The sequence below is a fragment of the Podarcis cretensis genome, assembly GCF_951804945.1.
Source record: "Podarcis cretensis genome assembly, chromosome: 10".
Taxonomy (NCBI): Eukaryota; Metazoa; Chordata; class Lepidosauria; order Squamata; family Lacertidae; genus Podarcis; species Podarcis cretensis.
This window is the reverse complement of record NC_137179.1, coordinates 69727549-69740018: the sequence shown is the minus strand read 5'-3', so window position 1 is coordinate 69740018 and position 12470 is coordinate 69727549. Positions and strand designations below refer to the sequence as shown.

Sequence of the window (12470 nt, the reverse complement as noted above, 5' to 3'; positions counted from 1 at the left end):
AAAAGGAAATAATAATGTGTTTTTAAGTCATTCCTAGATGAAAATTTTAAATAGTTTCCTGCTGCCACCTAGTGTGTGAGAAGAAAACTATCCTTAAGTTTCTAAATAACGGTGTAGAGCAGGCATCACTAAACTCGGTCCTCCAGATGTTTTGGGACTACAATTTCCATCATCCTTGACCACTGGTCCTGTTAGCTAGGCATGATGGGAGTTGTAGTCCTAAAACATCTGGAGGGCCAAGTTTGGAGGTGCCTGGTGTAGCAGCAAAGCACCATATACTGTAGTGTACCTTCGGCTGGGGAGGGCGGGATATAAATAAATTATTATTATTATTATTATTATTATTATTATTATTATTATTATTATTATTATTATCATCATCATCATCATCATCCCTGCAAAGTACCGACTCCCATAAAGGTCAAGGACTAGCACAGAAAATCACACAACATCACCTTAGATGTTATAATTATACAATTTATAAACTGTTCATCATTACAAAGCGGTCGTGGAAAGCTCTTTGTTCATTTACAGTTATATTGTTAGATTATTAGACTCATTAACTTTTGCAAATAGCGTATTTATTTGACTGCTGCATAATCTCATCTTTGATAGCTGTGACTTGATCTTCCAGTTGTCTCAGCTGATCAGCCTTGTTTTGTTTAATCCGGTTCAGCTCCTGTATCTTATTTTCCAAATCTGAAATTAAAAAAAGAAAACTTCAGGAGGTTACGTACAATTAAGTAAGTAAAACCCTTGTAAATCACTGCCCCCCCCAAAAAACTGTGAGTTTCCAAACTTTCTTCTTTGAAATACCTCTTTTTCATTTTGGCTTGGCAATCAAGGAACCTCTGCATTAGGGCTGCCATCTTGCAATCCAGACACCGGATATGAGCCTTTAAATCTCCTGGTGCAAGGAGGGAGGCGGAATAATGCAGCTATAGTTCCTTTTCATTTCGCAGTCCTGTCTTCCACACCCGCTTCCCTCCCACGGTTAGCCAATGGCCCATCTAGTCCAGCATTGTGTTCTTACAGTGGCCAACCTCATGCCCTAGGGGAGCCAGAGGCCTCAGCACATATAGGTCCTGATATGTGCAGGTGATCCAGTGTATGGCCAAGGGGTGCAGTAATAATAATAATTTATTATTTATACCCCACCCATCTGGCTGGGTTTCCCCAGCCACTCTGGGCGGCTTCCAAGAAAACACTAAAATACAATAACCTATTAAACATTAAAAGCTCCCCTAAACAGTGCTGCCTTTAGTAAGTGTCAGGAGCTCAGCCTACACTCGAGTAGGACCATGGTAGAGACACATGCCTGACTGGCATGTTCTCTCCCTCCTGGTCTTTCGTTCGGGAGCTTCAAAAGCTTTCTTCAGCCCGAACATCACAGCGACCGATGCCAACAGACATTGGCACACTTAGGGATCCGCAGAGTTTGCACAGTTGCGTTAACAGACCTCAGCAACTCAGCATTTTGGCTAATCTACTTTATTTACATATAAACACACACGGAACACTGCAACATGGCTCCCTCTCTAGCATCAGACAGCAAAGAAAGAAAGAACAAAGGACAATAGTCCCACTTCACGGAACACAGTAACACAAACACCTTGTCTCTGTCACTAAGCTGTTCTTAAACCAAGGTACCACTGTAATTGCCTTTCTCCACTGAGCCACTATTTTGTACCTGGCTCGTATTGGTGCATCTCAATATATTGCACAAGCATGGAATCTCCCTACCCCTGACCCAAAACATTCCCTGTGGCCGTGTATTGTAGGAAAAGACCAGTGGTGGAAGACAAGCTATATTCTGGGATGTTTTTGCATCATTACTGATATTCTCATTGAGGGACCCCCGATAATTCACTGAGGAACATGCAAGAATCATTGAATGGGTATGTAAATGCAATATATATACCTGCTATTCTTCTCATTTTCTTTTCAGTCTCTTTAGCCAGTTTCTCAGCCTCATTTTTCAACCGATTCAGTTTCTCTAAGGTTTCTAATGGAAGGCCTTTGGCTTTGAGCTTTTCTTGTAAACCGGCATATTCTTTTTTAAGATTAGCAAATTCCTGTAACGACAATATTTCCCAATGAAAAGTGTTGTTGTTTTTTATACCTCTGCTACGAAATTTAGTTATCTGGGTTTGCTTGCTTGCTTTTTAAAGGTTTAATGAAGTAACAATTTTTATGGCCAAAAAAGACACATTGTCACTGAAGAAAAAATAGCACTATCGAAAAAAAATAAACATACTATTTCTGGCAGTAAAAAAAATAAAATAAATCTCAATAAGTAATCCAACATGTTAAGAAAGAGGGAGAGTCCAACTATCCTATTTGACTTTCACCTTCAGACTTCATTAATGCTGTTATTATAAAGGTAAAGGTAAAGGTAGCCCTGCCCGTACGGGCCAGTCTTGACAGACTCTGGGGTTGTGCGCCCATCTCACTTAAGAGGCCAGGGGCCAGCGCTGTCCGGAGACACTTCCGGGTCACGTGGCCAGCGTGACATCGCTGCTCTGGCGAGCCAGAGCCGCACACGGAAACGCCGTTTACCTTCCCGCTGGTAAGCGGTCCCTATTTATCTACTTGCACCCGGAGGTGCTTTCGAACTGCTAGGTTGGCAGGCGCTGGGACCGAGCAGCGGGAGCGCACCCCGCCGAAGGGATTCGAACCGCCGACCTTTCGATCGGCAAGTCCTAGGTACTGAGGCTTTAACCCACAGCGCCACCTGCGTCCCAGGCTGTTATTATACATACATTCAAAACAAAAAACAAAACAGAATACCCTTCTGACTTTTATTTTGTGAATTCCAACACAGAGAGTAATGATCTCAGGTCAATCAGAATCTGAATGAAATTAAGGTGGATTAATGGCACACAGCTAACATTTTGTTCTTGCAGGGGTCCTGGCTTGCTTGCAAGGCCCGTGACAGATGTAGTTCTCTTCCTTTCCTGTTCTCTGCCACGATGATAACAGGTTGAGATTATTATAGCATGTGATTGGTTGTAAAGGTAAAGGTAAAGGTACCCCTGCCCATACGGGCCAGTCTTGACAGACTCTGGGGTTGTGCGCCCATCTCACTTAAGAGGCCAGGGGCCAGCGCTGTCCGGAGACACTTCCGGGTCACGTGGCCAGCGTGACATCGCTGCTCTGGCGAGCCAGAGCCGCACACGGAAACGCCGTTTACCTTCCCGCTGGTAAGCGGTCCCTATTTATCTACTTGCACCCGGAGGTGCTTTCGAACTGCTAGGTTGGCAGGCGCTGGGACCGAGCAGCGGGAGCGCACCCCGCCGCAGGGATTCGAACCGCCGACCTTTCGATCGGCAAGTCCTAGGCGCTGAGGCTTTAACCCACAGCGCCACCTGCGTCCCGCGTTCTCTGCCACGATGATAACAGGTTGAGATTATTATAGCATGTGATTGGTTGTACTCTACTCAAATATGGTATCCCGGCTTTTGCACTTCTTTCTTTCCACTAGGGATTATACAAGGGATGCTTGAGCCAATGGTATATTTGCCTACTTCATGAATTGATTAAAATATTTTATTTGCAACAAACCAAAATGGTGTTAGAGATAGGACAATATATAAGGCTTAAGGCCAATTGAGATGTCAATCCCCACCCCCATTTTAGCTGCAAAATGAGCCCCTCCATTTGACATGTCATGATATGGTTGATTCTAGTCAATCCCATACTGAGACTATGCTTGTGTTGAACTCTTGATATCAGAAATTTGCAACAGGTTGAGGTCATTGACTTTTTAAATTTCCTTCAGCCTAGGTTCGCTGGTGATCTGGATGTAGAGTAATTCAGTGCCTTTAACTGTAGCATTTGTCTGGTTTTTCTTACACAGTTGCCAGTGTGAAGAACACAATTTTGGGTGTTCCTTAGGCGGGATTCTCAGAACATAACCCCTGCGTAAATTGTGAGCTTACAGTATTACCTTATTAGTTGCTACAGCTTGATTCTGTGCTTTTTCGGCCTCTGATTTAGCATTGGTGACTTGGCCCTTGCTCATCTGCAATTTTGTCTTCAAGGAAGCGATTTCATCTTCCAGCTCTGACTGCTTTTCTGAAAAGTCCACTAATTCATCATCCGTCTTGTTCATTTGGTTCACAGCCTGCAGAAGAATCATCATGTACTGTATTTTTCGCTCTATAACACACACCCGACCATAACACACACGTAGTTTTTAGAGGAAGAAAATCAGTAGGCATGCCATCCGTAGGCATTACCTCCATAACACGCACAGACATTTCCCCTTACTTTCTAGGAGGAAAAAAGTGAGTGTTATGGTGCAAAAAATACGGTAATCAAAGGGATACTTGTAACTCATTACCCAACGAGACAGTTTTTGAGGAGACCAACTGAAATCAGTGGGCTAAAGTTACTTAGGCCCAGTGATTTCAATGGGTCTGCTCCTTCAGATGCACAAAACAGACTAAGCAAGGATTCCATAGGATGGGAGGTACATTTTTAAAATAGCAAATCAAGTTAGCAAGTTAATAAATTAACAGGGCATGGGGGGATGTATCCTAAAAGCTGGCATGCTTTTAAAAAAATGCATTTTAAAATTGTTACAACCCATCCTGGTACCTGCCGGTGAAGGATTTTTAAAATACAAAAATCACAGATTTATGTAGAAATGGGATAGAACAGACTTATGGAGGAGCATATATAAAACTGTCCTGGTATAAAAAATTCTTTTCCTCTGTCAGCACCAGTTTGGGAAGGAACATTGTTATCTAAGCAACTCATTCCACCAGGCTATTCCCACCCACCTGACTGATATGGGCCACAAAGTTGAGACAGGAATAAGCTCCAAAGTGGGGATGGTAGAGCTTAATCAACAGGAGCCATGTGGGAGTTGGCGCCTGGTCCACCCCACTACCATGCTGAAGTTCAAAGTTCAGAGAAATAACTTTGATAAAGGGAGTCTTTTGAAAGCGGAAAATACTTGGCAGCTTCATCCTGCCCTCCCCCCTTTAAGACAGAAATATGTGAAAACACGTGGCAAAAAGAACAAGAGCAATTTTGTTATTTGTAGAAGCTAATAGGAATACACTGATGCAATACATCAATAACTTATTAAAAAGAAAAAGCCACAGACTGCGTTGATAATGGGTTGAAGCCAACTGAATGAAGAACTGGAAGCCTAAGAAAATAAATGTTAGTGAAATTCTCTTGTTGGCACATTCTCTTACTCGCTTTTGAAAAGTCTGTGATGAAAGTTAACTGTAAAGAGGATACCTTTGCGATTTTTGTTTTGGTTTCTTCTATTGTTCCATTTAACTGTGCAAAGTCATCTCTGGTTTGCCGTTGAATATTTTCAGTGTCTTTCAAGCTGCTTATCAATTCATCAGGTGTTGGGAGACCTTTTGCTACTTTCCTAAGTAATAAAAAACCCAGATCTTCAGAAGTATAAGAAAGGCACCGAGATATAGACAGACAGTTAGATATAGACATGCAACACACACACACACGGAGCTCTAACAAACACTAGGTTTTTGCCCCAAGGAGCTTGCAATAAAAATAGAGGATGAAAGAGAGAGACAAGAATATTAGTGTAAGAGTATATATAATATAGAATGTTTAGATGACTTAGTTCACATTGGTCTACCCATTGTGGGGCTGAAAATGCACTTCAGAATGTAAAACAAAGGCAGACAGATATACAGTTTTCTATGATTTAGGGATAGTTTCCAAATCACAGACGCAACACGGTGGTCCAAAAGTTAGCCAAAGGCTACCTGAGAGATTGTTGGGGGTGGCATGAATGCTGTTCTACTGACTGGGTCATAAGCGCAGCATTTATGTCCATGAAGGACCAGCCAATATACCAGTGGAAAACTCACTGGAGTACATGTACCACTGGTGGTAGGGCCCAAAGCAGGGAGTTCCATGGGCATGTTGAGGGCGCAGGATGGGGCTCCCTTGGATTTACAGGATCCAAAACACTCTTTTTTTAAAAAAAAAAATTATTAAAAGTTTTGTTAATACAATAGAGAAAAGACAGAATAAACAGATAATAGACAGAAAAAGGAACAAACATAAAATTTAACATCTTATAATACCCATCTTTTCTTCATCCTTTAGACTTCCTCACATCTCCAACTCTTGCGTTCCAAATTATAAAACTTTAACAAGCAACTTATCACCTTGTTTCAATTCTTATTGTGCACATTTCCAATGTTTTGTCCCTAACTTTGAATACTTTTATCTAGGTCTTACATACCTAACTTTAACACAATGTTCATTCAAAATTTGTTTTTCTCATAAAATTCACTCATTCTCATAATCTTATCTACTAACTTTATGGGCCCTGTTATTTTCAAATCTCTCATCCTTCTTAGCACTCATACAGTTTACAACGTTTTTGTAGATAGTCCTTGAATTTCTTCCAGTCCTCTTCCACGGCTTCCTCTCCCAGGTCTCGGATTCTGCCGGTCATTTCTGCAAGCTCCATGTAGTCCATCAGTTGCATCTGTCATTCTTCCAGCGTGGGCAAATCTTGAGTTTTCCAATACTTAGCAACGAGTATCCTTGCTGCTAGGGGATGCAGGTGGCGCTGTGGGTTAAAGCCTCAGCGCCTAGGGCTTGCCGATCGAAAGGTCGGCGGTTCGAATCCCTGCGGCGGGGTGCGCTCCCGCTGCTCGGTCCCAGCGCCTGCCAACCTAGCAGTTCGAAAGCACCTCCGGGTGCAAGTAGATAAATAGGGACCGCTTACCAGCGGGAAGGTAAACGGCGTTTCCGTGTGCGGCTCTGGCTCGCCAGAGCAGCGATGTCACGCTGGCCACGTGACCCGGAAGTGTCTCCGGACAGCGCTGGCCCCTGGCCTCTTAAGTGAGATGGGCGCACAACCCCAGAGTCTGTCAAGACTGGCCCGTACGGGCAGGGGTACCTTTACCTTTACCTTATCCTTGCTGCTGTTGTTGCATACATAAATAATGTTCGATCATTCTTTAACACCTTCTGGCCGACAATACCCAAAAGGAAGGCCTCTAGTTTCTTGGGAAAGGTGTACTTAAGTACCTTTTTCAGCTCATTATATATCATTTCCCAGAAGGCCTTAACCTTAGGGCAAGTCCACCAGAGGTGAAAGAACGTTCCTTCAGTTTCCTTACATTTCCAACACTTATTATCTGACAAGTGATATATTTTTGCTAGCTTGACTGGGGTCATGTACCACCTATATATCATTTTCATAATATTTTCTTTCAAGGCATTACATGCCGTAAACTTCATACCGGTGGTCCATAACTTTTCCCAGTCAGCAAACATGATATTATACCCAATGTCCTGTGCCCACTTTATCATAGCTGATTTAACCGTTTCATCCTGTGTATTCCACCTCAGCAGCAAGTTATACATTCTTGAAAGTAATTTAGTCTTAGGTTCTAACAGTTCTGTTTCCAATTTCGATTTTTCCACCTGGAATCCTAACTTTTTGTCCAATTTAAAAGCCTCTTTAATCTGAGCATAATGTAGCCAGTCTCGCACTTTGTCTTTTAATTTCTCCATACTCTGCAATCTCCAGTTATCTCCATCTCTTTCTAATATTTCCCAATACTTTGGCCATTTGACCTCCATGTTGGGTCTTTTCACTGCTTTAGCTTCCATAGGTGATAGCCACCTCGGGGTCTTATTTTCTAATAAGTCTTTATATTTTGTCCAGACATTAAACACTGCTTTCCTTACAATATGGTTCTTGAAATTCTTATGAATCTTAATCTTGTCATACCACAAATATGCATGCGATCCAAAAGCATTATTAAATCCTTCCAAATCTAAAACATCAGTGTTTTCAAGAAGCAGCCAATCTTTCAGCCAGCAAAAAGCTGCTGATTCATAGTACAACCTTAAGTCTGGCAGGGCAAACCCCCCTCTTTCTTTAGCATCAGTTAGTATTTTAAACTTAATTCTGGGCTTTTTGCCCTGCCAGATAAATTTAGAGATATCTCTTTGCCACTTCCGGAAACACTCCATTTTGTCCACAATCTGTAAAGTCTGAAAAAGAAACAGCATCCTTGGCAATACATTCATTTTTATAGCAGCAATTCGGCCCAACAAGGAAAGTTTCAGTCTTGACCAACTTTCTAAGTCCCTCTTGATTTCTGACCAGCACTTTTCATAATTGTCCTTAAATAGACTCAGATTCTTTGCTGTTATATTCACCCCTAGATATTTTACTTTTTTAACCACATTTAACTCTGTTTCTTTCTGAAACCTCTCTGACTCTGAAGTTGTCAAATTTTTTTCCAGCACCTTAGTTTTTTGTTTATTTAGTTTAAATCCCGCCACCCGACCAAAGTCTTGAATCAATTGTAATGCCCTTTTTGTACTAGATTCTGGCTCCTGTAAGGTCAAAACTAGGTCATCTGCAAATGCTTTAAGTTTGTACTGTTTCGCTCCGACCTGGATTCCTTCCACCAACCGGTCCCCTCTAATCATATTCAGGAGCACCTCCAGGACCAAGATAAATAACAGAGGGGAAATAGGGCAACCTTGTCGTGTTCCTTTTTCAATTTTAAACTCTTCTGTCACCACATTGTTAACTATCAGTTTGGCCTTTTGTTCTGAATAGATTGCATCTATCCCATTTTCAAATCCCCGTCCCACTCCCATCCCTTCCAAGTTTTTCTTCATAAACTTCCAAGAAATGTTGTCAAAGGCCTTCTCCGCATCTATAAATATTAACACTGCTCTTGTATTAATATTTGTTTGCAGAAGTTCTAAAATATCAATAATATTCCTTGTGTTAGCAAACAAATGTCTTCCTGGGAGAAAGCCTGCCTGGTCTTTGTGGATCACATCACTTAAAACCTTTTTAAATCTGTTTGCTAGAATGTCTGCAAAAATTTTGTAATCCACATTAAGAAGGGAAATGGGGCGGTAGTTCTTAAGTTGTGTCTTTTTCAATTCTGATTTAGGTATCAATGTGATGAAAGCTTCTTTCCACGTTTCCGGTGCTTTCTTCCCCTCCATAATCTCATTGCAAACCTCCATTAGTGGGTGTATCAAATAATCTTTCAATGTCTTATAATATTTGGAGGTAAGCCCGTCAGGCCCTGGAGATTTGCCCAGTTGCATGTTCTGAATGGCAACTTCAATCTCTTGTGGTGTTATTTTACAGTTCAGGATTGATCTGTTTTCTTGAGACAACCTTGGTAGTCCATTCTTTATCAAAAATTGTTCTATCTCCGCCTCATCTTGCGGCCCTTGAGTATATAATTGTTTAAAGTATCTCTGGAAGCACTTCCTGATATCCACGGGGTTCTGAATATTTCTTCCTTCGATCTCTAAATTAGTAATCGTGTTTAATTTTTGTCTCTTTTTCAACTGCCATGCTAGCAGTTTTCCACCTTTATTTGCCGAATCAAATGATCTTTGTTTCATCAACTTAACTTTCCACTCCACTTCCTGATTTATCAATTTGGAGTATTGTGCTTGGTGAAATTTAATTTCTTTCAAGATCTCCTTTGACTTCGGTTTCACTCTTAACTTCTTCTCACTATCTTTAATTTTCTCCAAAATCTTATCTTTTTCTCATTTTGAGCTCTTTTCTTTACGGCGTTCTGTTGTATCAGAAACCCCCTCATGACCGCTTTACTTGCATCCCAGATGATTCTTTTTTCCACCGTAGTGTTCAAGTTTATCTCAAAATAGTCCTTCAAAGCTCTTTGGGCCTTTTTGGTAATCTCCTGATCTCTGAACAAGTTGTCATTCATCTTCCATCTAAAGGAGCCGGTTGGGATTAATCTCATGTCCATCTTTACAGCGTTATGGTCGGAGCAGGTCTTTGGGCAGATTTCCACCTTTCTCGTCTTCGGTGCCAGACCTCTAGTTATCCATATTTGGTCGATTCTTGTCCATGTCAGTTGGGCTTCAGAAAAGAATGTTCCCTCTCTTCCCGGGGGGTTCTTTGTCCTCCAAATGTCAATCAAGTCCATATTGTCAGTCAGTTTAAAAAAGGTTTTAGGTAGTCTGCCATCTTTTGTCACATTAAGACTTTGAGACTTATCCATGTTGGTTGATGCCACTCCGTTCATATCTCCAACAGGATCCAAAACACTCTTGTTCCTCTGATATTCCCGTGAATCAGAACTGAGAGTACCGTATTTTTTGTCCCATAGGAGACTCCGTCCCATAGGACGCACCTAGTTTTTTTGGGGGGAAATAAAGGGGGAAAAAATTCCCTTTATTTCCCCCCCAAAAGCAGGTTGGGGAAACCGAACCAGGTCGAGGAACAGCGGGATGGTGGCGCTGCGCCTCACTGCTGTCCCCCGAGCTTGTGGGGCTGGCCGATGTCTGCCCGGCGCGAGGGGCGCTCTGCTTCGGGGCACCCCGCCCGCCGGGCGGCAGGCTGCTAACCGCAGCGTGGGGAGGCTGCGGATGTGTTCCCGAAGCGCCGGGCGCTCTGCTTTCAGCGCGCCCGGCGCTCCGGGAATCAGACTACTATCTGCAGCCTAGACAGCCCTGCCTAGGCTGCGGATGTCTTCCTGAAGCCTGGAGAGCAAGAGGGGTCGGTGCGCACCGACCCCTCTCGCTCTCCAAGCTTCAGCGAAAGCCTGCATTCGCCCCATAGGACGCACCCAGATTTCCCCTTCATTTTTGGAGGGGGAAAAGTGCGTCCTATAGGGCGGAAAATACGGTATATCAGGCCTGGAGCTGGCATAGCTAATTTCCCTCCCATTACAGTCAATGGGGACGTGGAATGGGAAAAGGGGCAGGTAAGAAAAAGCCACTCCTTTGTTATGTACTGAGTTGAATAGGATCCAAAATGCAGCAGGCTGATTGGTCCTAGAACAATAGGATTCAGAATGAAGCAGTCTGATTGGTCCTAGAACAATGCAGCAGTATGATTGGTCTGCAGGAGCCACCCAGTCATGCTCCAGATGGAAGTGAATCCACAGCCTGATTGGCCTACAGGAGAATTCCGGAATTAGCCAATCACGTGCAGCCCATTGTGTAAATAATGTATATAAAGCAGATACTTTGGGGGAACTTTCATTCCTCCTCACCACTATGAGCTGAATAAAGAGCATGAAATCCACTCTTGACTCCGAGTATATCTCATCCTTCATCTCCGATTCAGCCTGGAAGAAGTCAGCATGGCTTTGAATAGCAGTTGCTCAGCCACATCCAATCTCTCCCACCCAATGGCAGGACTGTAAAGGAAGGCAATCTTGTACTTACTCAGCTTCTTGTGCTTTCGCCAATAGTCCCTGGGCCTCTTCCATTTGCTCACTTAACCCATTCACCTCTGTCGGGGAGACCTCGCAGTGTGCCATGAGGTTCTTGAGTTTGTCGAGCACCATGCCTAGCTCTTGGGGAGACCCTGGCAACTGGAGGCCCAGGACATAGTTTGCAACTTTCTCTATGTCTTCTGGTGCGGCACTCTCCTCTAGGAAAAGTGGAGAAAGAACAGTTTAAGTCCCAATATCCTTGGTCTAACACATAATATGAATATACAGCTATATCTTGGGAGAAAAGCAATGACAAACCTAGACAGCATCTTAAAAAGCAGAGACATCACCTTGCCAACAAAGGTCCGTATAGTTAAAGCTATGGTTTTCCCAGTAGTGATGTATGGAAGTGAGAGCTGGACCATAAAGAAGGCTGATTGCCGAAGAATTGGTCTTTTGAATTATGGTGCTGGAGGAGACTCTTGAGAGTCCCATGGACTGCAAGAAGATCAAACCTCTCCATTCTGAAGGAAATCAGCCTTGAGTGCTCACTGGAAGGACAGATCGTGAAGCTGAGGCTCCAATAATTTGGCCACCTCATGAGAAGAGAAGACTCCCTGGAAAAGACCCTGATGTTGGGAAAGATGGAGGGCACAAGGAGAAGGGGACGACAGATGGTTGGACAGTGTTCTCGAAGCTACCAGCATGAGTTTAACCAAACTGCGGGAGGCAGTGGAAGACAGGAGTGCCTGGCGTGCTCTGGTCCATGGGGTCACGAAGAGTCGGACGTGACTAAACGACTAAACAACAACAAAAGATATATCTAAGACAGGTGGATCAAAAAATGGGTTTTGAGCATACTTGCCTAAGAGAAAGTTACAGATAGGTAGCCATGTTGGTCTGCCATAGTCAAAACAAAATAAAAAAATTCCTTCCAGTAGCACCTTAAAGACCAACTAAGTTAGTTCTTGGTATGAGCTTCCGTGTGCATGCACACTTCTTCAGATACACACCTAAGAGAAAGTTCTTCAATCTCTTGATGAGCTCTTTGATGTTTTCTCTTTCCCTTTCTATTTGATCTTTATTTTTCTCCAGTTCTTCAGCCATCAACGAGGCTTTCTTTTTGGTATCCCCAGTCATTTTCCTTATGCTTTCAATCTGTGAGTGTAGATAGACATATAGACAGGTATTTAAATAATGAACTGATCTCTTTAAAGTTTAACTTTCCCTGACAGAGCAAATTCATATTTCCTAAACCTGTTTCTACATCTCTCATCC

General features: G+C 42.8%; 1 protein-coding gene and 1 long non-coding RNA gene across 5 annotated transcripts in view; one reads left to right on the top strand and one right to left on the bottom strand.

The window, feature by feature from the left end:
* Positions 1-463: 463 nt before the first annotated feature.
* Positions 464-12470, bottom strand: part of LAMB4 (laminin subunit beta 4) — an 80961-nt gene continuing 68954 nt past the window's right edge. For 3 of the 4 annotated variants that reach the window (XM_079993532.1, XM_079993531.1, XM_079993534.1), the window contains 6 exons: positions 12206-12350; positions 11203-11410; positions 5257-5395; positions 3950-4126; positions 1922-2075; positions 464-699 (listed from right to left, as the gene is read on the bottom strand). In XM_079993532.1, the coding sequence (XP_079849658.1) occupies positions 560-699; positions 1922-2075; positions 3950-4126; positions 5257-5395; positions 11203-11410; positions 12206-12350 (963 nt within the window). In that variant the 3' untranslated portion in view covers positions 464-559. Of the gene's footprint in view, positions 700-1921; positions 2076-3949; positions 4127-5256; positions 5396-11202; positions 11411-11793; positions 12058-12205; positions 12351-12470 lie in introns of those variants that run through there. The other variant, XM_079993533.1, reaches the window with a different exon arrangement.
* On the top strand, positions 2082-3942 carry LOC307225691. The gene is made up of 3 exons (XR_013843132.1): positions 2082-2368; positions 2746-2982; positions 3403-3942. It is a non-coding gene; the product is annotated as an uncharacterized lncRNA (long non-coding RNA).